This window comes from Marmota flaviventris, chromosome 1 (assembly GCF_047511675.1).
Source record: "Marmota flaviventris isolate mMarFla1 chromosome 1, mMarFla1.hap1, whole genome shotgun sequence".
Classification (NCBI taxonomy): domain Eukaryota; kingdom Metazoa; phylum Chordata; class Mammalia; order Rodentia; family Sciuridae; genus Marmota; species Marmota flaviventris.
Window position 1 is genome coordinate 54,097,417 of NC_092498.1, and position 27,590 is coordinate 54,125,006.

Below are 27,590 nucleotides of genomic sequence, written 5' to 3' on the forward strand. Positions count from 1 at the left end.
ATTATACATGCATAAGCTTGAGCCTAGCCCTGTCTGATTAAATCTGAGTTCATAATTAGTGTGAGATAAATTATTGAAATTTTTTACAGCTAAAATAAGGGAATTTTACATGTCTTACTCTGACAGACTGACAATCCCACATAATGGTATTGTTATCACACTTAATTTAAACCAAACTTTTGGGGCCATCAGCATACTGACGCACCTGAACATGCAAAAGACACAGTTTCTGTCTTTTAGATTATGCTGTGTACATACTGCAATAAAACAGGCATGCTGGTTGGTCTCCCCTACTCATCGGCTTGTTAGGCAGCCATTATATTTCTTTTGGGCCTGACATGCTGATCCATTTGCAGGGCTATAATGTTTTTCTACTGATCCCCTATTTCATTTAGGTTGCTGACGTCTTATCCTTGATCAAAATAAATCAATGAAGTTAAATCAAGTCAAAAGGAGGAATATCCTGAAGAAATAGTGATAGTGTCTTACCATTAAACTCTTTTAAAAAAAAGTATTAATGTTTTTATTATTTCCTTTTCTTTTGTGTCTGTTTAGTTCTGATATCAAAGCTTATGGGTCATACTTTTTATAAGCATAGAGGTGGTGATGTAGATTTTTAGGCTGGTGATTCTGAATTTTGGTTTTTTTTTTTTTTTTTTTGTAACCTCCTGGTCTTGGGTTGTGTTCAAATCTGTAAGATTTATTAGGTGAACATTCTGTAGCTAGGTTGCAAGGTGTTCTGGCTTCTCATTAGCAGTGACCCTGGATAGTTTCTTGCATTCAGCAACGTTTGTTAGGAGCTGCCCAGCAACCTTGTCATCTAGTGGCGAGGCAGAGCTCAGGTTCCAGATGAGGAGGTCACCTTGTACACATCTCTTGGTGGGTGGGGGCGCTTTATAGGGAATACAAATTCTCCCTCTTAGGGCAAGGAGCTTAGTGCTTGGAGGAAAGGAAATGGTTGTTTTCTTCTTGCTCTAAGCTGTTGGGAAGGCATCATAGGATTGTAGATGCCTTGTGATAGTATCCAGTGGCCATGGAGTTTGGAGTTAGTTAAGTAATAATATACTTTTGCTTTGCCATTTTCTAGTTTTTAAGTGATAAGTTCACTCTATTGAATTGCTTTGGGATGAAATGAATATAGTGGCATAAAAAAGAGAAGATGCTGTTGTTAACCTCATATCTCCTGTGGGATGTGAGATGCATTTATACAGGCTTGGGTTAAATGTGCTGTGAGAGAAGAAAGAATATTTGATTAGAGAATTAATAGAAGACTTCCTGGAGGTAGGGGATGCGGTTGAAGATGGTCTTGCAGAACATTTGGCGTTTTAGTTGACAAAATATTTCATGCTAAGATAGTAGTTACACCCTGCCAAAAGAGATAGCATTAAGAGGAATTAGAAGATTCGTTTGTAGGGCTTATTCAGGAACCAGACAATTTGGAATACAGTTGTTAGGGCCAGAAATGGGCCAACTTACTTGATTATGTCCATAAATTGTAACTGAGCAATCTCTTTCAACACTCAACAAAGATGGAATTCATATCTTAAAATTCTCACATTACTGTAAAAATTGAATTTGATAGCATGCCTGATGCTTCTCTCAGATTAAAGAAATCAGCAGAATATTATTTTGAATGTGGCCCACTTTTTTTTTTTTTATTATTGTGGTAAACATATATAACATAAAACTAAGTACAGTTCAGGAGTGTCAAGCATACTCACATTATTGTCAGACATTTGCAGACCTTTTTCGTCTTGCAAACCTACATCTATCTCCATTAAACAACAGATTTCTTTTCTTCTCTCCTCCAGCCCTGAATAACCAAGGAGCTGCACTTTTTTATTTGGCAGCTGCCTTGAGAAATTTCTAGAGTTCTTTGCATGATAAGGTATGTGATAGCAAATCTGGGGTAATTTTCCATCTTGCTGTAATAGAAAAATGACAGTTTTCTAGATATTATGGGCCTCTAGTGACTTCTGCTTTCTCCACCAATCCTTAGATTATTTGCATCCCAATTTATGTGATGTAGTAACCACATTGGCACATCTAAGCTAACTTTAGTTTTCTATCTTTACCGTGATTGCCGTTTACAAAATCATGAATGTAACCTCCCTGTGGTTGGGCTTAAAAGCCACAAAATGATGCAGTACCCATGACAGTTTTCAACAGTTTATCAGGCAGCAAAAAAATTATAGGTTATATTGTTCCCTTTTTGTGTAATTTTTATATCTTGCAAACTCTAATAGATTAGACACATACTGGCTTGAAAAATCTTCCCTTTATTCATTGTCAGTTGTTAAATCTTCCAAACATTTCTCTGCATTCACCTATCTTAACTATTGTGGATGCTATTTATGTGCACTTGTTTCTTTCTTTTTAAAAAAAAAAATATTTATTTTTTAGTTGTAGTTGGACACAATGTCTTTATTTTATTTATTTAGTTTTATGTGGTGCTGAGGATCGAACTCAGGGCCTCACACATGCTAGAAGAGCGTTCTGCCGCTGAGCTACAACCCCAGCCCTGCACTTGTTTCTTTTGGTTGGATATTTGTGTGCATCTGCATAGAGTAGTACATGCTGTGTGGGGTAGGCCAGGTGCTGGTCGTATGGAATTAATCTCTGAGGGATGTTGGCTATCAAGAGACTTGCACTGCTACTGTCCATGGTCAGTTTTCTTTATATAGAGAGGATGGTTTTGGCTGCTATATCAGGAGACAGAAACCACAGCAGTTATTTTAAAAGAACAAATATAGTAATGAGGAATTTTTTGGCCAGGTGTCGGAATAGTAAAATGGTAAAAAGAGAGCTCTTGGGTAATATGAAGATGCAACCATCTAGCAAAGCCAAAATATGGTTCACCAGTGTTCTGCCCATTATAGAGTAGGATTTTTAAAAGATACGATTTGGAACAGAGTGACAGTAGCTTCATAACTGGCACTACTACTGGGGTTCGACTCATTCAAACTCAGTGAGCTCCCCAGGAGCTGGTGGCTCTGGATGAACATGCATTGTACGTTGAAATTAATTGACCTTTCTAGATCTGTGGGAGATTATGTGTGGAAGCAGATGTGAATGGAAAGCCAAGAGGGAATCTGCCAGTTCTTGCTACCGCTATGATTGGGAGGCAGTTAATAGAGGGAAACTAGCATGGGTTTTAGGTTGGCCGGGCTCTTTTGTTCTGTGGTATGTGATATGGGGCACGTGATTTCTTTGGGCAACTAATTTCTCAGGGCTCTGTGAAGTAAAAACTAAGAATTCTAGCCTTGTTGGTTCTTGTGGGGATTAGAATTAGTAAGTTTAACGTGCCAAGCACATATGAAGCGTTCAAACTGTTAGTGGTATTTTATTTTCTTTTTAAAATGAAGTGTGATAGAACTGTAGAGCTGAGCTGATCCTTCATGTTCAGGAAGTTAAACTGGAAGGCCAGCAGTAGGAAGGATGAGATTGTGTTTGTTACAGAGCAAGGTTGATGTGATTGATATAAAAACATTATTAAAAAGGCATTATTCAATTTCTTTTATGGTTAGAAGAACAAGAGAATTCAGAGCAGCATTACATAAAGTTGTGGTGAAACTGTATTCTCCAAGACCTGGGCACCAGTCTCCTTTCCCACAGGAGCAAACTATTGTGGAAGACACCATAGTTGTAGAGTGAGAGTCCCCTATTCATGCTCTTCCGTCCTCTATTCTCTGGAGACTATTCTGTGGACTCTTTGTTACTTTCCTGCTTGTTTACAGGGTGCAATCAGAACAGAAGAACCCCAACCAATTCCTGAGCATGTTAATTTTAGACTGAATGAAGGGACAGAGTCTTCTAGCAGCAGTCTTCTCTGGCTTCAGGCTTGTCAGGGTCTCTTCCTGCGATGGGGCAATGTGTAATGAAATTCCCATGCCCGTGGTGGTCCAGCCAGATGTCTTTGCAGTTTGTAGTTCTTTTAATTTCAATTGTCTGTATTTCGCCATGATAGTAGTGGATGATAAGTATTAGTTTTCTAATTAATGTCAAATAGACCATAAGGTAAAAGAAAGTGTAATCTTCATTCTGTAACATTATGTGAATATCTGTCCTGAAAAGGTACAGTCCTTATTTTACTGAATATTTAAGTATAGGCTGAGAGTAGGTTGAATTTGGTGGATAAAATATGTGGCACTAGATCTGGCAGTTTGGTTTAGATCTTGGAGGGATGCAACTGTCAAGGCAGAAACTGTCAAAAGGGAGACCTTTCTGCCATGAACTTAAATAATTCCTCCCTCCCTTCCTTCCTTCCTTCCTTCCTTCCTTCCTTCCTTCCTTCCTTCCCACAATTTATTGCACAACTTTGACTGGAACTCTGGCTCAATTGAAGGTTCCACTGGCATCAGCTAAATAATGGTGTCATATCCAGCATCATTTTCCCTTCTGTGATGTTCCAGGAAGAAACTTTAATAATAATAATTATTTTTTAATATGGTGAAGAAAGGAAGACATTCACAAAGAAGCATTTCTCTAACAATATGATATGATCCTCTAAATGGGTTCACCCAACTCTGCTGTTTCTTACAGAGAAAATTGGTTTGCTATTGTAAGGGATGTGTTTTCTTTTCCCCCTGTTTCTTTCTCCTCTTCTAGAACTGTGGGAGGGCTTGTGGCACATCACTGTGCTGGATGGATTTCATCTGGCTTGTAGCCTGTACTCTAAGTAACAGGGTTGTCTCTTCTGAGGGCACAGGCTCTCCATTTTTAGCCTGGGTATGAAGGGTAAGAAATGTGGGAGAAGATTTCTCCATTACTAGAAAACATGATTTAGGGCCAACTGGTTAATTATGAGCTTCCAGTGAAAAGGCAAATGGTGCCAAGAAAGGCAGAGCCAGTTGCGACATGGCTGGGCCGTGCCACTGCCCTGTATCACACCCTCTCTAAGACCTCCAGGTTGCCTTTTGTCTTTCAAGGGTTCCCCATTCCTTTTGCCCTTCCACTTTTAATATTGATTTTGTGTTTCCAGTTGATTTTCAGAACCATCAGCTAGGTAGAAAGAGTCCCTTCCAGGAAGACACTGATGGACTTTTATTTCCTCCCTATTCTCTACACTCGTCTGAACAGCAGATGAGGAGTGTATTTCATTTAGGAAGACGTCATACCTATTGGTGTTGCTGCAAATTAGTCTTTCTATAATTAAGAAAGGGCTTGCAGGATCCTTCACTACCCTCTCCTTTCCTTCTTTTATCTCAATCCCAAAAATCTGGAATTGAGGGTGAGGTCTGAGGGGAGAAGCTGCATGTTTTGATCTCATTAGGAAATTGACATTAGGAAATTACCCCCTTTTACATTGCAGGGTAATGTATTTATTTTAGAGTTGAACTGTCAGAATTGAGATATTTTTAGTATATCAGCTGAGCTGTACTTTGAACTCAGAATGATATTATATGTTTTCCATAAGAATTTCTGATAACAATTGGCTAATTATACATTGAAGGTATATTATTTGAAAGATCATAACTAATAGACTTCATTGTGTCAAACTTGTAGAGAGAACAGAAGATTGCTTTTAAGAATTAGCTAAGTCAAAAGAGAGCATACTAATTATTTGGATTTTGCGAATTCAGATTTTCTTTAACTACACAAAACTACCAAGAGCCTTATTGTTGCATCAGTGCTTATAGAGTTTATGTTTTACAGTTGTAGAATCAAGTTGCAAGTCTAAATACTTTCTAATCTTCATTAATGGATGTATTCTTGTGTAATATAGAATCATGTTAATAACAGCAGCTGGAAAGTTGTAGAATAGTTTGCTGTTAACTCGTGCCATAAAAGACACCTGTGCTTAGTGAACTTGCTAACTTTGTTATGAAGCTGCAGAGGTATTGCTCCCTTCTTTATAATTCATTGTGAGATTTATTAACCAATTCCATCCACTCCCATAATCACAATAGCTACAGTTCGAGTTGTCAAAAATAAATCTAGGTAGACTTTTCTGTATTACCTATTTTCTTCTCTCATTGTGTTAGCCTTTTCTAGTAATGTTGCACTATGTTGGGCACTTTCTAGGTACTGTGAAGATCTTTTTTTCTCTCACATAGATCTTCCCTCATGAGGTCTGGTAGAGAAGATAAGACCTGTATGAAGTAATTAAATTACGGTAATACAAGGCAGAGAGTGATTAGTGCTGTAACTTTGGCTTATCTCTTCCTCTGTCTCGACATTTTAGCTCTTGTTAACATCCATGTTAGATGTTGTAAAACTTAACTCAGCTAAGTAGCTTTGCTTCCTGGTAACACTAAAAGTGTAGATTTGGTTTTCCAGTGGAGTTTATATTTGCTAAAATGTTCCTTGAGTTACCTTTCTGAAACCCTTTTCAGGTTTTTGCAGGAATTTGAAGGAATTTCTCTTCGTTTTCACTGCAAAGTTGTGTATAAAGCCAGATGATTTTTATTTAAGTTGGTCTTACAAGGAAATAGACAAGTCACCAGGTAGGAGGCTAGTAGCTTGTACTAGACTCTCTGTCTACAGCCTGGGCCCCTGTTATATAGATCAACACCAGACTGCCCACTTGCTCTTGATCATTTGGTGCCAGAAAATATTTGAGGGATGTTTGATTTCAAGTCCAGAATAGCTCTTTTCATCTTTGACTTCCGGAGTTCTGAACTTGAGCTTTGTTTTCTTTGAGGATTCCATGCCCTTTCTGTTTCATTATCTGAGACTTGCCAGTGGAGTCCTCACTGTTCCTCTAGAAAAGGTGGCACCACCTTAGTTCCTCCTCGGAGCAGATTTTCATTTTCACTTTGTGGATGACAGAAAGTTTTTACTCAGGTGCATGTTAGAACTCACACTTGTGCAGGAAGGGCAGATGGGGCAGGTCCCCAGAGCCTTTCTCCTTTTCTATTTCCTTCTGTGGGTCTGGGAGCCACTTTTCTGTTGGCCACACGGCTTCATACTTTTTGAGTCATGGTTTTCTTTGGCATTTAGGTCTGTGAGGGTTGGTGTTGTTCTTTCATTCCACTCTTCTCTTACTGCAAAAATATTTGTAGCCAAGTGAAGGGACCACATATGGTGTGCTACTTAGATAATGGATTTGGAGCCTTGGAGCCTTTTAACTATTCCTAAAGTCTTGACAGGGTCTTGGGAGAGAGGTGCTGATGCTTGGCTCCTCTTATTTTCTCCCCACCCGTCTCTTCTCTTGCTGTCTCTTTCCTTCCCATCCTTATTGCATCTGAGCAATAAATAGCAAGCACTTCTGAAAAGGCTCTTAGTTGGCTTATGTAATTGAGTAGAAGAGCAGTCTCCAGAGGGAGATTTTTTTTTTTCCTTCCATGATAGCCTTGAAAATGGTACTTTAATTTTGGGATGTGGAAGTTCCTGTGGAATATAATCATATGCTGTGCACTGGAGATAACGGGTCAGTCCCTTCAAGGACATGAGGCTGCCTAAATTTGCTTTACTTCTTTCCCTCTTTTGATGCTGTGAAACTGTTCTACTGGCAGGTTGCCAGAAGACATTTGTAACCAGGACTGATTCTTGGAATTGCCACTTCGTGTTCTTTTTTGCTGTTACCATGGCTAGTATAGGTCTAGACTGCTGGGTGTCTGTGTGGACTTGGTCAGGGAAGGAATGAGGATGTGGATATTCCTGCTATTACCTGGCATGGTCAGCATGGCGTGCTCAGTAGGATTCTCAGTTTCCTTATCCAGTCTTCAATTGTTGGAACAAAGGAGGTTTTAGAAGTTTTGTCACCATTACTAGCATGTTTCCAGTTATCTAACCTGTACAGAAGATCAAGGAGCATTGAATTCCCCAATTGTTATTAACTTACTGAAGTTTGTTTATTATTTTTATTGAACCATTTTGACATTAATGAAGCTCCTCATTGTGGCTTTCTGACCTCCTTTTTGTTGACATTGATTTAAGTGGGGTTAGGTGTGTGTACACATTCCCTCCCGCCCCATGCATGCATCCTTCTGTACGTGCATACATGCATGCACCTCTATATAGCAACATTTCTCAAAGTATAGCCTGCATACTTCCTTGCTACTTATTTCTAAATGCAGATCTGTGGGAATCATTTTAGACCTACTGTATTACAGTATTTGGTGTAGGCCTGGAAGTCTGTGTGTTGGTAAATTCCTTTTTGGGCATACCAAAACCAGACCACAGGTGCGATTGATTGCCTTTTTTTTTTTGGTGGTGGTGGTGATGCCAGGGATTAGAACCCAGGGTCTTGTGTACATGCAAGGTAAACACTCTACCAACTGAGCTAACCCCAGCCCTATTGATTGCCTTTTGACCTAAACAAGCCAAGAGAGCCCAGTATCTGGCCCACCAGTGATGAGCATCTGGAAAGCAGGCTCAAAACCCCAGCTTTCCCTTACATAATTATGTGAGGTCCTCAGGAAAGTCACTTAAACTTGGTATCTTACACTTTCCTTATGGGTGTCATGATCCTTATGAGGTAAGATTGCTATCTGCATTATGCCTATGCAATAGGGTAGTCATCAATAGCTATTATCATATCTTAAATTCTTGTGCTTTTCACACTGTATAGTGCTCATAGATCCTTAAGGGATCAGCAAGATGAAGTAGGGTTCTTACAAAAATCAAGAAATTTGAGGGTCATACAAAAGCAGTGATACATTTAAAGGAACTATTTATCTTATATAATCAGCACTTTTGATTCCACACCTATACATTTTTAAAAGAGATTTTATTTTTTAAATTTGATTTTAGTTTCCATTATTTACAGTGTCTTCTTTGCTTCCTAGAATATGTATGAAATGTATTGAATTATACATGCAGTACTTACCTGGATTGCATCTCTGTAATAGACTGTTTACTTTTAAGAGGTATTTTGAGCGAGGAGTGAGAAATAGTGCTAGTTGGGAAATGAAGCTGAGTTTTTTGGGGAAGCAAGTTTTTGAGGAGGTATTTGGGTGTGTACTGCTCCTGAACACAGTCCTTCAGGTATAGTTAGATATCTTGGGGAGATGCAGGATATCTTCCATTTGGCCAAGGTGGTTACAAGTTAAAACCTTCCCCTGCTGCTGCCTTATAGTTTCCTGTTAGCAGACCTGCCTTCTATAGAAATGTGCTACTGTGTGTGTTAATGACCACACAACAGTGAATATCCCTGTAGATTCTGTCTCCTGGCTGCCAAGGGAATTGAAAGGTCCTTGATTGTAAATATGCCTAGGGCATATGATACTCTTCCTATTTTAAGTCTGTAATTCAAATGGAAATTGCAGCCTTTGTTTATTAAAATGGCATATGAGGAAAAGCTACTGGGACTGGTCCATTATTTACTGTTTGAAATTTTATCCATTTAAGTCTGTTCATGTCTGTTGTTCTTACTTATTTTAATTCAACAGTTTTAAGATCAGCATGCAGTATGATTCCACTTGGCTACATTAATTAAGATATTATAGTTTGTCTCCTTTTAAAGTGAAAGTCAGACTTCTTTTGACCTTGTTTATTTGACAGCATATTTATAGTTAAATTATTTCCTCTGTTTCATGGAAGGGTTACATCTGTGAGAGAGTATCTTTGTTTTTTTTTTTTTTTTTTAAGAAAAAATGGAATTTAATGCATTTCTTATGAGAAAGGATGCCCAGTTATTCTACTGAAAAGAGAAAAGTGTAAGACATTGTGGGAAATGGAAAAGGTGACAAACCAGATTTGAAAATTTCCTCTCCCTGGACGTTTTTTCACTTAGAAAAAAAAGTTACAGGTTTAAAGAATAATATAACAAAACAATCACTTAGGTTCCTTTTTCAGTTTCTTCCTCTTCCCCCTTTTAATATTAAATATTACAGGTACAGTTGAACATCCCAGAGTGCTCATCTTCAGCCCCATTTTTCAACCCCTCTCCCATCTCACATTGGTAACCATTAGCTTGGTTTTTTTTATTTCTCAGCATTTTTATACTTTTGCCGCTAACAAAGCTCTGTGAATAGCATAATATTGTTTGTGTCTGTTTTTAGTCTGCATTTGTATGGGATTTATGTTCTTTTTCCTGTTCAGTATTGTTTTAAAATTTGTACCTTTGTTAGCTTGCTTTAATTCAGTGTAAGTGCTTTGTATTCTATTTTGTGGTTATATGATACACAGTGTCAGTATAGCCTTATCTTGTACATGTGACAAGTTTTTTAGAGTGTATTCTCAATTTACATTTCTCAGATTATTATTGAAATTATACTTTTTATGCACACAGCATCTTGTCAGAGTTCTTTAGTGAAGTGCCCATATATACTTTTTTGCCCATTCTTCCATTGTTTTTTAACAATAAATAATAACTTGGACTCTTCCTTGATTCTTCCCTTTTGTTTACATCTCCCATTCCATCTAGAATCTACTTCGTATTTCCACTTCTGACTGCCTTTAACTTCCTTCAGTGCTGCCACCCTTTTGTAAACTCTCAATCCTTACGTAGAGTACAGCATAATTCCCTAATTTGTCTTCCAGGCTTCACCTTTCACTTGTTACAGGGTCTCACAAAGACCAGAGTGATTATTTCAGATGTCAGATTTCTGCCATTCTCTCCCTTCCTGCACTCTGCTCTAGTCACCTGGTATCTTTGTTGTTTCCCGAATCCACCAGGCATACACATGATTTACCTTGGCTGTTCTCTTTGCCTTTCTTCAGATGCTGGGCATCTGATACCTCTTTTGGGTCTTTGAAGCCTGCTTGCATAATACACTGGTGCACCACCCCGCCATTCCCTCTAATTATGCTTTTTCTTTCACAATCTTTGTTATCAACAACAGTGCTTCAACTTTTCACTTTGATCATGATACTTTTTGGAGGAGTACTGGGGATTGAACCCAGGGGTACCCTACCACTGAGCTATATCCTCCCACCCCCGCCCCCATATTTTTTGGTAGCAGGAGTGCTTTATCACTGAGCAACATCCCCGGCTCTTTATTTATTTTTTATTTAGACAAGGTCTTGCTAAGTTATTTAGGGTCTTACTTAGTTGTTAAGGTTGTCTTGAATGTGTGATCCTCCTGTATTAGCCCCATGAGCCGCTGGATTACAGGTTTATACTACTGCACTCAGCTTCACCCCCAATTCTTTTCTTCTTTTATTTTGAGACAGGATTTCTCTTCATTGTTGAGGCTGGCCTTGGAACTTTCCATCCTCCTGTCTCAGCCTCCCGAGTTTCTGAGATCATGGGCCTGTACCACCGTGCCCAGCCAATGATGTCTTAAATAAGGAACTTTAAAAATGTTGCTGGAGCCACCCTTACCTGCTTCCCTATACCCCTACCATAATATATTTCTGTTCACACTTATTTAGGAAATCCTGAACTATCTCAAAGCCATTAAGTTAAAAAAAAAAAAAATGAGAGGAGAGGTCCTTTTTAGTTATACTCAAAGCCAAAGTTTTATGGCTATAGTTTTTAAATTTAGACTAGGTAAAAATTAGGCCTAAAATGGGTTGAGAGCAAGGAGTGGATTTGAAGTCCTTTTCCTGCCCTCCAAATGAACACTGACCAGATGTCCCCATTTTGGCAAACTGCCAAAAATACCTTCCTGCAAAAATGCCAGATGTGTTTTCAGATGCTGAGAAGTGGGTGTTGGGCCTTGCTCCTGGGAAGAGAGGCAGATGACAGAAGATATCTCTTCCGTCTCCAATGTGAGTCATTGCAGGGCCTACATGCAATGTCATTTCTCAGGAGGAACAGTGATTACAGCACATATTGGTTTGTATATTATCCGCCCACCAGATAAAGTAAGCATTCTCTTCTATTTTTATTTTGGGAAAAAAAAATTTCCATGTAAATCAGAATCTAAACTAGACAGTCCCTTTTAGCAGGCGAGATTCAGCTAAAGTCCTGTTTTCTCAGAATATATTCCATACCTCAATTGCCTCTTAGAGCTTTCAAAGGCTTTTATGTACCTGGTAATTTGGAGGAATTGCTTTTATTTTGTGGTGTCTTAGGGACTTCTAATATCTCTCTTGTAAGATGTTTGCAGATGTCAATAGCTCCTAGCTCTGAAGGGTTAGAGTAACAAGATCATTCCGTTTTCACTTCTGATATCTTGTTTTCTGCTTGTGGTATTTGTTCTTTCCTAGTTTCATGAGAGACATATTATCAAACTCTGAAGTTGCCCTCTTTTTTTATTAGGAGATGTTTGTTGGCATATTATTTATTTTCTTTCATTCTTTGGAGGGTATTTTGACTTGGCCCAGTTCTGCAGAGTGTCTTCAAAATAGATTCGGGGTGTGTGTGTGTGTTTTGTGTTGCTGGGTATTGAACCAGTGCCCTGCTTATACTAGGCAAATGCTCTCTCTACCAACTGAGCTATACACCATAGCCAAAACAGAATTCTTATTTAGACAACCATTTTCACACATGTAGGTGTATATCACTCCATGATCTTTTGAATGCTCGTTGGAACTGTGTTTCTTACCTTGGAATTCCAGTCAACTGACAGTCCCTTGTACCCCTGATGCTTTGTAATACATAGGGTAAGGTGTGGAAATTCAAGCTCTGTAGTGAATTAGATGGCTGTTTATAGTAAATACTGTTATTTTGTTGAATTCATTTTTAAAAATTTTGTTCACTAAAGCTTTTGTAATCACACAGCTACTCTCTGTAAATAGATTTTCCTCTGTTGCTTGGTGAACGTGAATATGTTGGCACTTCTTTGTTCCTGAGGGCTGATTCTGATTACCATTGATTTTTGTCTTTATTAAAAATCCTTTTCCTTACTGGCACCCAACATCTTTTGTCAATGAGCATTCTAACTCTATCACTGAGTGTCGTCACTAACTCTCTTTCAGGATAATATGTTACCTGTGGATCCTAAATAAGTCTCTAATTTATGGCTTGTTATTTTCACTTGGCTTCCTGGACATTTGTAAAATATCCAATCTGTCCGTAGTGTTACTCAGCATTCCCTGAGACCAGGGAACCCCACACATCCTCCTCCTCTACCTCCACTGTACCCCTCCTGTATTTTTACTTCTCTAAAATTTTCATGCTCAACGTTGTACCCTACTTTTTAGGCTATGGTCCTAACATCCTAGGACCTCGATCAGACCTTGGCTACCCTAGTTCTTTCTGTGCAGAGTATGTAGATTTTCATACATTATCAGGGACAAGGAGGTTCTTTTACTCCCTTGGAGAGCAGTGGAAGAACAATAAATGCCTTTTAAAAAATTCTCACAGAGGAAATAGTTGACAATCAGATGATGAATGTGAAGCTCAAATTTCCTTGTAACAGGAAGAATTCTCATAAGAGGTTTTCTTGGTTATATCAATGAATCGAAATGTTTTATGATGTATTCAAGACATCAAGGCTTAGTTAGTATCTGGGAAGAAGCATCAATTTTGAATCTCTTTCCCTCACTATTGACGTTAGATTGAATTTTAAAATGGGATCTTAAAGGGATGAAGCTTCTTTATCTGAGAGTAGTTGGCTATTTAAGAAAATAAAATAACTTATGAATATCTGCTTTGAGTCCAGCATGGATCCTACAGAAGCCTCATGTTTTGTCAGGTGCTTAATAGATGGCAAAGGCACAGCCAGCTCAGCCAACCAGAGAAGTGGGGGAGCCAGTGTTGTTCATCTAGCAAAGAAGTTAGTCCTTGCTTTCTCCTTTCTTCCTGTAGTTTTTTCAAATATTACCTGTATCCTGGAGATCCCCAAACCTGCACATGCAGACCTGTTCTCCTGGCATGCTTTCTTTCTGCATACCATCCTGAATGTTTCGTCAGAAGCTACTGAATCCATCTTTAGTCATTGATTTCATGCTATGAGAGAAGACTGTGCTTAGCTCTAGGGTACTGTGCTTAGCGTGCTTAGCGCTGGGGTGTTAAAGTAAAACACAAATGGACATGGTTTCTGTTATCTTGGAAATGGCAGGCCAGTGTGAGAGAGACATTGAGGTAATGTACCAATCTGTCCAGCTAAGACTCTTATTTCTCAATTAGATCCTTTGTGCCTCCACAGCCTCACCAAAAGGCAAACGTCTCTGGATTTCTTTTGCCTGTCATCATGGCTCAATATTGTATTTCCACTCTTTTATCCCCTCTATCTACTCTCTTGTCAGTTCCTGTTAATTCATTTCTTAAGATGGTTCTCATATCTCTTTAACTTTCTATCCATTCTTACTTCTGTCACCTTCGTCTAGACCCTCTCTCATCATTTCAAAATGACATTGCTTAGAGCAGTCACATCTTTTGGGAACCATGAAATAATGAAGAGAGAGAGAAAATATCATTCCTTTTTCCTTTTCTCCTTGTTCTACCTTTTCATACTCTATTTTTTTTCTGTCCTGCACATTCACCTTAATTAAATCCCATCCTGTCAATGAAACATGTCCTGATTGCTTCTTTATTTCCACGTCCCTGAACTTTTATAGCATTCAGTTCAGTCTGTATCCCAGTAATTTAACACTTAACCAAAACTGCTTTGTTTTTCTATCTCATATCTGTTGGATTTCTTCTATTACTATGTTCCAAGATTTTTGAGTTCAGGATATAGACATGTATTTATGGGATGATTTGTATGGAACCAGTAATTGGTAGGTGCTCAATAAAGGCGATTGAATTAAATTTATAGTGCATTAATGAAGGGGCCTAATACTTATATATTGAAGTTTATGTTGCTATTTCCTGATGTTGAACGCTTACTTCCAGCTTGGGTAATTGCAAACATTCCATTGCTTATTTTTGAGTATATCATGTGAAAAAGATAATCTGACTCTCAATAAAGCATTTTAGCCAAATATTTATTAAACATTTATCAGATATGTAGCACTTATTTAATTTAATATTTGGGACTCTGAGAAATTCACATACATTCCAATATATTGTACTATTGCCTGTGTTCATTTGGTTTCTCTTCCTGATGTGGTATATTATTTTGCTTTTAGGATAAGAATAAGAAACTGCGTCCCCTGTATGACATTCCATACATGTTTGAGGCCCGGGAATTTCTTCGAAAAAAGCTTATTGGGAAGAAGGTAAGAATGACAGAAACATATTTGCAAGTGATTGTACTTCATTCAATTCTTCAGACATGCTTATTTTAAGTTGAGTCCTTTTTATTCCTTTCACCAACAGATGATACTCCTCCACCAAGTCAAGCAGAATTCCTTTGATATAAAGGGAGGTGTGTCTGTGTCAGGAAGTGGTATTCCTTGAGAGAGGTTTAAAATTGGGGCCCTGACCACAGTTTGATTGCCAGTACTCTCATGGCAGGTTCCAGGCTCAATTCCAGTTTCAATAATTGCATATTGCCCTGCACTCCATTCCCTTGGCTCTCTTGTTTTCTCCAGCCACCTCCATTTAAAATTTGGGGCTGTGAGATTTTTCCAGCGAGGGGAAGTTGCTTCTGTTTTGTGTTTCCCTCACTTCCAAGGGGTAGGTCGGCTGAAGAGGAGGGGAAGTTAGGGTCTCCTAGATTTAGGAGCATGCTTAGGGAAATGGTACCTCTTAGTGAATGCTACCGCTATCTGGCTTATAAAATTTCCCACAGCTTCTTATGCAGGTGCTGCATGACAATTCAGTGAGTAAGGAGGATGTGGTTTGCTGATAGTTACTTTGCAGATTTTTCTGTAGCACATTGACCTTTTTAGTCTATGGCAACAACTTGGAGATGTTACAGTACATTTTCTTGTGTACTCATTTAGAGGATAATGTTCTTCATATTATGAATATAGTTAGCTTTTGAGCATCCCCCTTATTTTTCCTGTCATCCGCCCCCCCCACTCCAAAGTCCTAAGTTCTTTATATCCTGGATGAACAAAGTAAATAAATGGGATAGTTCCTTTGGTAAGTGACGAAGTCTATGTAGGGAGACTTGTGTTTTCCTTACTTTGCTTTAGGTGGGATTCTAGAAAAACACCACATTTTGGGTAAACTTTTATTATATCTTCAAAAAGTTAAAGCCAGTCAGTTTTTTTGTCTGACTTAAAACATTAAAACCATATTAACATTCTTTATTTAAATTATTGATGTTGTGATGGGTTTGATAAATCTCTTGCTTTTGAACTAATGCCAAAATAGTATACCATAAATAGAAATATAAACAGTTTTATTTTATACTGTTGTTAGTAGGATGATAATTTATATATTTATATATTTAATTTATATATTGTTAGTAGGATGATAATTTATTTTATACTGTTGTTAGTAGGATGATAATTTATTTTGAAGTTGGATATAAGATGAAATTGCTAATTTTCAGACAGAAAAACCAAAGTAGGTTCCCTAAAATGAGTATTAAATCTTCTCAGGTTCCTTCAGAGAATAGGCTCATTTGTCATTGTATAAAGCTTGACAGAATGCTGTGTTCATTCATGAAGTATAGTGCGAATGATGGCTTGAAGTCTCTTTCAATTTCTAGATCTCCTGTTATCTGATGTAAAGTCTCACATCTCTGTTTCACCCAGTTGATGTTGTATCACTCATTTACTGGCTCATATACAATTGCATGGAATTCCCTCATCAGTGAGGATTTCTAAGGATACAGAGTCACACAGAAAGGAGTGGCAGCACATTTGATTCAGGTGTGCCAGTCGTTTGTAGGTACTGTGGCGCCCACCTGGTTTCTTTGACTATTGCCCTACCCTGATTCTGTTTCTTCTCTGGGAATATAGGTCACTGCTTATTTCAGCCACTGCTGACTGGTCCTGGAAGGTTAGTTCAGGGCTCTGCTCTCAAGGACTGTGTACTAGGCCACGGTAAAGTCCTCCATCACGGAATTAAAGGACTGACCTTAAATGTCAGATATGATGTCAGTTCTCAAGCAATTAGGTCCCTTCTTAGTGGAAGAAGCCTTGTTTACTGGTTCCTGTGGTTGATTGGATTCTATTTGTGCTGAGCCCAAGTTTTGTCCCCCACGGTGACATTGTATAAATGATGAATACTCTATCCTTGCTAAGGGAGTTGGATGCAGCTCAGCTCTGCTGGGCTGGAACATTCCTGATGCAAACTCCTTTTCCTGACTCACCACCTGAAACTACTTGCCTGTCTTCTGGGCCTGTCAATTCGACAGTGAACACCCATGTGCTCTGGCGTCTGGGAGCAGGCAGGGCAGTTGCTGCCTGGTTGGCAGCAGGGCTGGGGTGGGAGGGGGTCAGGGGGTGGCTAGCACATCATTGCACATTTCTGCCAATTCCCTTCAGACCTCTGCAGCTGTTCAGTATGGCACATGGTGATTAAGAGCCACCGTGAGGGAGCATGTGTGTCCATGTGCATGAAAGCTGATTAGGGCAGCCTGTCACAGCTTAAGGAAGACATGGAGATAAAATTATTTTCTTTGACTAGACCTTCTCAGAGAGTTCATTCTGTGGTGATTTTGAGAGTTGTGTAGAATGTGGAGAAACAAGAGAGAAGGTAAACTGCTGAGGTATTTTGTTGTCTTTGAAGACCTCCATCCCAGCTGCGGAACTTCACATTGATGTACTCCTCAGATTAAATTCTGGACATGTCTCATAATTAGAGTAAACATGTTTCTCTTGGAGCCTTGGTTTTTATCATTTATGAACTAGGAATACAATTTGCCTTCCCTTGTCTTGAAGTTGTGCAGGATGATAGTAGTCTTTCATGTTCGCTCAGATGACAAGAAGGCGTGTGGTTTGGTGTAGCTTAATAATACAATTTGCGTATGGAATGTAGCATACTCTACATGTTTAGATTTACTCCTAGCTCAGAGGTAAAGAAAGATAAATCAATGTGCAGTTGGCATCATAATTGCAGTACTTTTCCATGGTTTTCACTGTTGTTTCTGTTGACTTGACTGCCTTTTCAACCCATTTCATGGATTTGGGTGGTTTATGGTTAGCTGTGGTATCAGGGATTCAGCTTCCCCAAAATAAATCAGTTTGGGCTAAAAGATATGTTTTTTTAGCCAGATTTGGTGGCACATGCCTGTAATCCCAGTGACTATAGGCTGAGGCAGGAGGATGGTAAGTTCAGTGTCAACTTCAGCAACTTAAGGAGACCCTGAGCAACTTAGCAGGTCGCTATCTCAAAAAGGGCTGGGGATGTAGCTTAGTGGTAAAGTACTTCGTACCAAAAAATAAAGTAAAATAAAGGGTCTGTGTGATTTTCAAACTGGGAAGTTGTAGATAATGTGTGTATCCTCAACCTACCCATCCCATCCTGTTTACCATCTGCCATCCTTTTCTCTAAAATCTTGACTAAAGCATATTCATGGTAAACAACTTCCTTGCTGATTTCTTCACTGCTTTATCATGCAATGGAATTTGTGAGAACTTCCACATGTCCTAGTTTTCCAGATCAGCCCATAGAAAGCAATAGTTTGCATGTCACAGTTATTTTGCTTTTGATAGGACAGGATAGTCACTGAGATCTTCATTGGGGATCCCCCACCCAGCTATCCCATAGTATACCTAAAGTCAAATCTCAGTATATTTTTCCATGTAATACAGCATTTACAAATGACATATGAATCATTCCTATAACTCCTGTCCCTTAACCGCAGAATTTCTATTACCATGGGAACCATTGTATTCAAAGTTAGAACTTGTTTCAACAATTGGAGGGTCAAAAATGGTGGAAGAAATGGAATTGCAACAAGCCAGAGTGTACTGAGGCGAAGCCAGCAGGAGATTGATGCTCACTGCAGGCTGGCCTGTCCAGCATATGCCCCCAGCATATGTTTTCTCCCTTAATGTTTTGAAATTTTTTTCCCCACCATTCCTTTGAATAAGCAAATCTGGGGGATGAGGCTCATCTGTACACAAGTGGCCGCCTTTGTACAGTTTGCATGCCAGTGAAATTTGTTCTGTGAACTAGTCTGGCTCTTTTTTAGGGACTTAAAATTGGGCATTTTTCTTGATAAAGGCCAGTATTTTGGAAATTCTGGAGCTGTAAATCATTTATTGAGAGTCATTTTATGTATAGATTGCTTTAAATAATAATTATTATTTTTTGCTCCAAACTCTGTCTTTTCTGAGGTGTGGGTACTTTTAGGGTGTGCATCTGGGGGAAATCTCTATGCATGCCAGACAATCAAGTGTGACTTCCTGGATGAAATTTTCTTTGACTCTCCCCTTCTAATAATTTACCCTCCACATATGTTCCATAGTTTGTGATAATATACACTCAAGAGTCTATGTAGGAAAATCCTTCTTTCTTGTTGGATTTATTTTGTTATGCTGATGAGGAACTGCATCAACAACTCATTATCTCAGTGCCCAGTATAGTTTGTGGTGCATATATTAAGTGCTCAATGAATTTTTTGACGTAGGACTCATCTGATAGACCTTAGGTTAGCCATATATCTGTTTGTAGTAAGCACTGGACTCAGGGATGTTGGTTTCACTTTTAATTTTTACCTGTGTTCTGCAGAATGCATATATTGCTCCCATTTTTACTGGAAAAGAATCTGAAACCTATAGAAATTAAGTATTTTGATCATCTAGCTCTGCTTTTAATTGCTGTGTTAAATTAAAGGCCTAGAAATGTCCACTTCCCTGCTGTATGCTGACTCAAATGATGATAGGGTCTTTGCACATTTGGGGAAAATGTCAGTCCCTATATATAACATATACTTTACACGCTATAAGAAGTTGTTCTGCTGCCTCATCCTAGTCTACAGCTTTTAGGGGGTGGTGGTGGCACCACTTATCAGCCTTCTGAGCCTTTCAGCCTTCTAGACATGATCTCATTAGTCTTTGAGATGCCCCTCTGAGGATGTGTTTCATCAAATTGTTCTTCATAGAATCAGTGTCAGATTACATGTTTCCCACATTAAGCGGACACTGGAAGATGAAAGGCAACATGGCAAAGCCAGCGATGACCCTTGATTTCCCTTTCTTAATTTCTTGGCATAATGGCAACTTCAGGAATTGTCTGGAAGAAAGGAAGGACAGCCACACCCACCACTCCTCTTGACCCAGAACCAGGGAGAACGTGAGGAATAGTATCTATCTCTGAAGGTGCCAGGAGTCCCCGTCCCTAGGAGGGGCTGTCGTTCACTCAGGTAATGCAGCTCCTCAAGGGCAGAGTGTCTTCCTGAGGAGAAGACCTTGCCTTCTCCAGGCTGCCTACCAGGATTGGCCTTTTCGTCTAAAAAACCCACTAAAGTGCTATCTGTCACAGGGTGCTAAGTACAAGAGCTAGCTGACTAGGAATTCTTGTTCTTAATTACCTCTGATGCATTTTAGTTTGGATTTTATAAACATTTCTTTTGTCATCTCCACATTTTTCACTTCATATTAATTTGATTCATTTGCACTATGGAAAAGTCCTTTACATTAATGATCAAAACAGGCCCTAAGGTTGTGAATGCATTGTGATTTAAATTGACAGGTTTATAGAAGGTTGCTTCTCCTTGCCTTCCAGTGCCAGCTGTTACCATCAATGTGGCTGTAAATTTTTGAACAAATGACTGGAGATATTCACCAAATTAAGAGATGCTTTGGATGACTTGGGATTTCTGTTCCTGCCTTTTCCTACGGGAGTTTTCCCACTTGGATATGATGGGTGCATGTCATAATGCATTGGCCACCAAGGTTCATTTTAGATGCCCTTTACCCATTGGGTTTTAAGAATGATCCTAGTCTTATCCCTTGAGCCCTTAACTGCCTTGTCTGGTGACAGATAATTAACAAATGACTGGAATTGCCTGTTTCTGGAAACTCAGCAAGGTAGCTTTCTTCCTGCTGCCACCTAAATGCTGTTTCTGATAATGAGTTCTTTTTTTTCTTTCTTTCTTCTTCTGTTTTTTTTTTTTCTTCTCCTCCTCCTCCTCCTCCTTCTTTTTTTTGGTCTGCAGATTGTGAAAAGTACTTCTGACTTTGGGGGCCAACAGGGTGTTGAACGGAGCACACAGCTCTTTGGTGAAGTGTGTTTTTTGTATGATGTATTTTGTAATATCCTATTCAGAAAGCATCTCTAAGTTAAATGAAGAAACTAGAATATTCAGCTGTGTTCCTGGAAATTTCTTCAGTATACTCACCTGTGGGAAATGATTTATTATCTACCAGAATCCTCGAGGTTCTCGAATCTCTAGGTAATACTCTTATATTACTTTGCTTATTATTTAAGACTTTCTTCCTTGGACTCCCCAGTTGCTTGTAGTTTTCTGGTGAAAATTCTTATATTTGTAACATGATTTGTGGTCAGCTTGTCTTCAGCCACCCACTCCTGATCTTTCCTGCTAGCTTTCTGAAATGTCGTCCTTGGAACTGGAACTTTCCATGCTTATTCTCTGCAAATCAAGATTTTATTTTAGGGGGAGATTTGTGCTGAATCAGCTCAGCTGTGTTTGGGGGTAGGGAGAGGACAGGCTTTTTTTCCCCACTTTAAAAATAACCCTTATGTGCCAAAAACCCTATAAAATGTGCTGAATTGCAAATCTTCCAACTTCCTATACCTCCTGGTTTACAGAGAATAGATTCTTTTGAGCTTGGTCTCGATGATAGTGTGCAGAATGTCTTAATGTTGGGAAGAGTGTAAAGCGAGATTTGGTACAGAAGTGTGTGATTGGGAAGGAAACCCAGCTCTGTCTTTTCTCAATATTTATTTCTGTAACAGTTTCATCTGCTTATAAGGGTCCATGTATGGATACATAGGTGTTTTCTAATGAGAAAAAAATTTTTTTCCTGTGTATTTGCTAAATACCACATTGTTCAGAAATAGTTTTATTTTGAAAGCAGCAATGTTCCAGAGTTTCTTTTGGTGGTGTCTGTCTGTCTGTCTGTCTCTCTCTCTCTCACGTTGTTGATGGACTGCATTTTATTTATCTATTTATATACAGTACTAAGAATCGAACCCAGTGCCTCACACATACAAGGCACGCTCTTTACCACTGAGCCACAACCCCAGCCCTTGGTGTATCCTCTCTTTATATTCTATTCTGCAGGGTTAGACCAATCATCCAGGTTGCTTGAATGTGTCTTTCACAAGAGTGTAAATAATTTGTGCATGTGTACAAAGATAGAAAGCATGTCCACTGGTTTTAAGATTGAAGTTCTGTCAACTCTGTTCCCAGGTGATGGAAGTGATATTTTTAGAGCTACACCTCCATATATGTAGTTGTACATTAAAAATATGGGCTCCTTCTTTTAATGCGTATAAAATCCGAGTGATATTATTTGTGCTTATCTGAAACAAGCACCGTTTATTGATAGAACTGCCTTATCTACTTTCACTTGTATAGTGATTTTCTGTGGCAAATATTTAGCTATTCCTAATGTGCAGCAGTTCTTTCCGATGCATGTTGCTGCTTGAAGAGTCCTTTCTTGATGTTTTCATGATGGTATGTGTAGTGGGTTGAATGGTTTCCCCCACAATTCCATCTGTCTGTAATCTTAGAATGCAACACCATTAGAAATAGTCTTTGCAGATGTGATTAAGTTCAAATGAAGTCATACTGGATTGGACTGGTATCCTGGTAAGAAGGTGGCCTTGTGGCAGTGGAGGTGGAGATTGTGGTGATTTAGCTATTAACCAGGGAATGCCAAGAGTTGCCTAAAGTGACCAGAAAGTAGGAAGAAACAAGAAAATATACTCCCCTAAGACCTTCTGAGATAATGACTCTTTGTATAGGGTTTTTCTGGGATTTGCAGTAATCTGGAAGTTCTTTGTGTCACCCCTCCAAATGATGAAAAGGAGGGTGAGAGCAATTTAAGTATTTTACTTAAGGGGGAAAAAATAAGCAGATCTCTCGAGAGGGGTCCCAAGAGACTGTTGCCATTAAATTACTGCTTTCTAGGGGTTTATATGGTGTTGCTAGAAATGACCTTTAAATCTATTGGCTAATGACTCTAGGGAGAGAAGTTCCTAAATCCAATTAGGGTGAGGCATTACATTGATCACACCTGCTGAAGGTCTGGCTACTTCGCCTCAGGCACTGCTCAGGGTTCTAGTACATACCTCAGGCTCCAATGAAGTCACTTATCCTGAGCTGCTTGGTTTATCAGACACTTTGTATGTGATATTGGGCTTGCTGGGGTAAGAAACTCAGAAATCTGCTGTTTAGCAAGGCCTAACTGCCTATCATATCTCTGGCCCCTGCTCTCAATTTTCAGATTGAAGCTTCCAGAAGGTTAAGAGAGTAAGATTCTTAGTTTTAAACCAATTCATGTGTGGTGCTTCCTTAAGGCAACTCTAGGAAGCTAATGCAGTAGGAAAGCAATGTAGTGTCTTTTATCTGACCACCTGTCTCTTGTCAAGACGTTTACTTTCTGAGTTTTTAATTTTGTATTTAGCACTCTGATGTCAGCTTTCTTTCACCATTGATCGCTGCCGGTCTTGTCTTGCTCCCTTTATTTGTGTTTACTTTTTGTCATTGCTCTTCCTGACAGGCCTCTGCTGCTTCAGACCACCTGTTGTTTTAGTGTTGAGATGGTTTCCGGTTTTGTCAGCAGGCTCATCCTCAGATTGCTGTTGTCTTGTCTCTCTTCTTTGAAGAATAAGTACTAATGTCCACTTGAGGAGGCTGCCCTGTCTTGTGGCCATCCTGGTCACAGAGCCTTTATTTCTTCTTTGTTGATAATTAATAGCATTTGAAATATGGCACACCCTGGGAGAATCATTCCTGGCAGTAGCTCTTGATGAACCAGTCTTATCCCATTTAGGGTTGATAAAGAGTACATTACGAATAATTAGCAGAAAAGCATGAGTTATATGGAGCTATGTGGGAATTCTCTTCAGTAGCCCTAGGAATCCAAGGTTTTAGGACTTAGTCCTTGGAGCTTTGATCATGTATAATTACATAACATGTTAAGAAGTAGCCTACTGAAATCAATTCAGTTTTGTTATTCATTCAGCAAATAGTTTTTGAGCAACTACTCTGAGTGACTACCCTGTACCAAACCTTGTTCTAGGCATTGAGGATAGAGCCTTACAAACACATCTTTTCATGGAACTAATATTTTTAGAAGAGGCCACTGTAGTTGCTGGGTACCTTATAAAAATAAAATAAATAAAGTATTATCTCTGAAGTTGTTTATAGTCTAACTGGGGCAAGATGACATCAACATGTGAGAAGTTGAATAAGAATAGATTTGAATAACTGGTGATATAAAAGTATCTCTTGGCAGTATTTGATAAATATTAAGGTATATTGTACAGATCATAGTTATATGCCATATGTAGGAGAGGTCTCAACTGCTGGGTGACCTTATATACCTTAGTGGCCTCGGTTGCCACCCATGCTGCTGATTCTTCCTTATGAATATTTCCACTCCTACCTTCTTGTTCTGCCTACAGATCTCTGCTTCCAGCTGCTGACTGCTGGATACCCAACTACAGATTTCAGTAAACAGCTGGCATCTGTTGTATACCGTTAAAAAAGACTGAACTGCATGGAATTGTTAAGTACAGTTCATAATTTCCATATGATATATTTTCCCTACCCACAAGCTGCTTTGGCTTTGTTGCTAATCACCCGTTCATTGTCCCAAACTTCAGAATCAGCAGTCTCCTGGTCCCTACCCCAGTCTTCTCTGTGACCAGATTCACATGGTTCTGCTTCAGTTGTCTTCCCTTTCATTGTTCGTCCAGTGAGCATCTTTTAGTCTCTTTCCTTCTAATCTCTCATTTTAATTACTGCAACTCTGCCTTTACTTATTTCTCTAGTTTATGTCATCTTGCCTACTGCTGTCACAGTTGCTTTCTGTGTGCATAATATTGGTTTGCCACCAACTCTGATGATACCCCAATTGCCTGCAGAAAAGAATCTAACTCCCTCAGTGAACATAAAAGCAAAGCAAAGGAGCTGTCTGTAAAATACTATAATTTCAAATGAGGATCCTGCATCCATTTTTACTCTTAATTCCTAATCTATTCTCTATATATGTCACAAAGACCTTCTTACCATTCCCCGGGCATGTCCAGCCCTTTCCCAGTTTCTTGCCTTCACACTTGGTGTTCTGTCTAAAATCTTTCCCTCTCTTGTATTCCTGGCTCCCCATGTAAATTGGGATGCTGTCCATCCTTCTGTAATGTAATACTTCCGTGTTTGTTTCCCCAACAGTGGTTCCTACTTCTGATCTCTGTCCCCACCGTTGCAGGGCAAGCTGTCTGGCTTGTCTATTCATTTCCTTGCAGGTCCAGCACTGTGACTGTTGCTGAGATTCCGTTAGGGTCCCATAATTCTTCTTCTTTTTTTTAATATTTATTTTTTAGTTGTAATTGGATTATTTTATTTATTTATTTATTTATTTATTTATTTATTTATTTATATGTGGTATTGAGGATCAAACCCAGGGCCTCACAAGTGCCAGGTGAGTGCTCCACCGCTGAGCCACAACCCCAGTCCCAGGGTCCCATAATTCTTGACAGAAAAGGTGGTTGTGTCCTGGCCCTTGAAAGTCTTCCAAAAGACCTTGTGATTTGGATATGGAGAAAGACTATAGGAAACAAATCATGAATACTGGAGGAAATGGTTTCCTTGCATTTCCTTACTGGTGAACTTTGAGTCCTAATTCAAGGAGACCTTAGGCATCATACTGTCTGCAGTACAATCCAGCACCTGAAAAGGGGGTAGAATAAACGTTTTTCTTGTGTTTTTCTATTTATGGGCTAAAAATCATTAACTCATCACTCCATCTGATTGGTGGCAGCATGCCTAATGTCGTCAGTGTCCCATTGTTCAGCTGACATTTGAAGTCTTCAAGAGGCAATCTAAGCAGTCACTTCTTAGTGGTGATTTGGGGCTATTTCTGTGTCTTTTCCTCATAATTGAGAAAGAACAGCATTTGTAATTTGTTCTTCCTAAAAACGGCAGAAGGATATGCTTAACTAGTAGGCAATAAGTTAATATTTTTGGCTTGGATTCTCCATTATTATTTTAAAGCTCTAAGTGACAGAGCTTGATGGACCCTGATTGGCCCCTGCTGGTCCAATCTTTCTGACTTGGGGTCGTGATGTTCCTGTTCCCCCAATGTAAACCACATGAATTAGAAGTAAACAAGTCAGTGACATGTTCTAGTTTGCCTCTTCTCCAATATGTGGTGTGCCTTTTTGCCTGGCAGGTTGCTGCTGAGCCTAGCCCCTGGAGTCTGTCACATTAAACTCTGATGCTCAGTAGAGTCCAAAGAAAGGAGTAGCCAGATAAACACCTGTCTTTCCCCACCAGGCCAGGTTTCCACTCCTTCTAAACCTCTAACCCCTTTTATTAAAAACACAACAGAAAAGGAAAGGGAAATAAGGAATATGAGATAGGAAGGGAGAGCGTAACAGGACCTGGGCTTTCATTAGAGGTGAGCTGAACTTTTGAACAAGATAGTACCATGTGTAGCTAGAGAGCTGGGGAGCTTCTTCAGCTTTCTAGATGAGTCTCAACAGCAGGGAGGAAAACATCTTATACATATGGCCTGTGTGTTCATGATGCCTCTGTTTCTCATTTGTGAAATGGGCATAGAATTTTAATGGCTCAAATCTTTACTATAGGGAGGGAATCTAAGCACTCAGCTTCATCTATAGTCAGTGTCACACCCAGTCCCTGAGTCCTGGGAGCCATGGTTGATTCTTTGCTATAGGACTGTTTGTTGAATGTACCATAATATAAATCTCCCATTACTTCTATAGAGTAGCTTTCTATATCTTTTACCCACCATGCCTTCTACTCCCCACCCACCCCAAAAGCTAAGAGATTGACTTCCTTCTTTTTTTCTTCTCTGCTCATGGTACTGAGTTATGATCAAAGCCTATCTTTTATTTTTATGTGACGTGTTTAAATGGTTATGATTGGTGTTATAGTTCAGTTTATTATTGGGCCAAGGTTCCCTTTTCTTCTTCTCTAGGATCTATGGCCTCAAATGATTTTCTCCCATTTGAGAACTGGTATTTGTTTTCCTTAATCGTTTGTTGTTTCACTAAATTTTAAAATATGGCTTTAGAAATAAAAATCCATCCAAATGATTGGCTCCTTGACTGTGACTGGGCACTTTTTCACATTTTCCTCCGATTTCTCCTATTCCCAATGGTGAAGGTTTCTTGCTGCCAGCAGTGTGGAAGAAAAGCAGCATGCAGTTTGAACTCCACAGCATGGGAGGGTTTTTGAAAATGAAAGACAAAGATGAGTCCTGTTGCTGTTCTTCGGCATTTCTGGTGTGGTGGTAGTTAATCACAGCTTTCTAAGGGGGGAAATTGTAATAAGATCACTATGTTAAGGTAAATTTATTTTGTCTCACCATTCAGGGACTGAAAGTGGTATTGGTAACCTCATTTATCCCATACTCTATACACAAACTCCTTTCTTTTTCTCTCTAGTTTTAGTTTCTTTCCTCCCCATCTCTGTTTATCTTTTTTCCCCTCCTTTTCCTCTGCCTTCCATTTTGCCATTTCTCTCCTCAATGATTCTTGGACCTTTAGTATGAACAACTTCAAAATGCTAAGCTCCAAAAAGCTCTCGTTTCCAGTACATACACTCCATCTGCCTTTATGTCTGACTTGGCTGCTGCAGTGGATCCCTGGGACCTTTCTGGCCTTAAGAAGAAAACAGTGATTTGCTAAATGCCATTTTTTCTTGTTTCCGTTCTTCCTCCCAGCAGCTTGAAGCCTGGTTCTCTACCAAAGTTGACAGAGCATTAGTTTTCCTCTGAACATGGTCTGCTTAGTTTGTTTGATGGTTCCAGTTTTTCCTTGGCTTTGGGGACTCTTGGATGAACACTCATAATTTTCTAGGTTG

General features: G+C 39.2%; 1 protein-coding gene across 1 annotated transcript in view; it reads left to right on the forward strand.

Moving 5' to 3' along the window:
* The window catches only part of Snd1 (staphylococcal nuclease and tudor domain containing 1), a 410,684-nt gene that overhangs the window by 133,830 nt on the left and 249,264 nt on the right, over positions 1-27,590 (forward strand). The window contains exon 11 of the mRNA XM_027926283.2: positions 14,851-14,940. Coding sequence (XP_027782084.1) covers positions 14,851-14,940 — 90 coding nt within the window. The remainder of the gene's footprint in view (positions 1-14,850; positions 14,941-27,590) is intronic.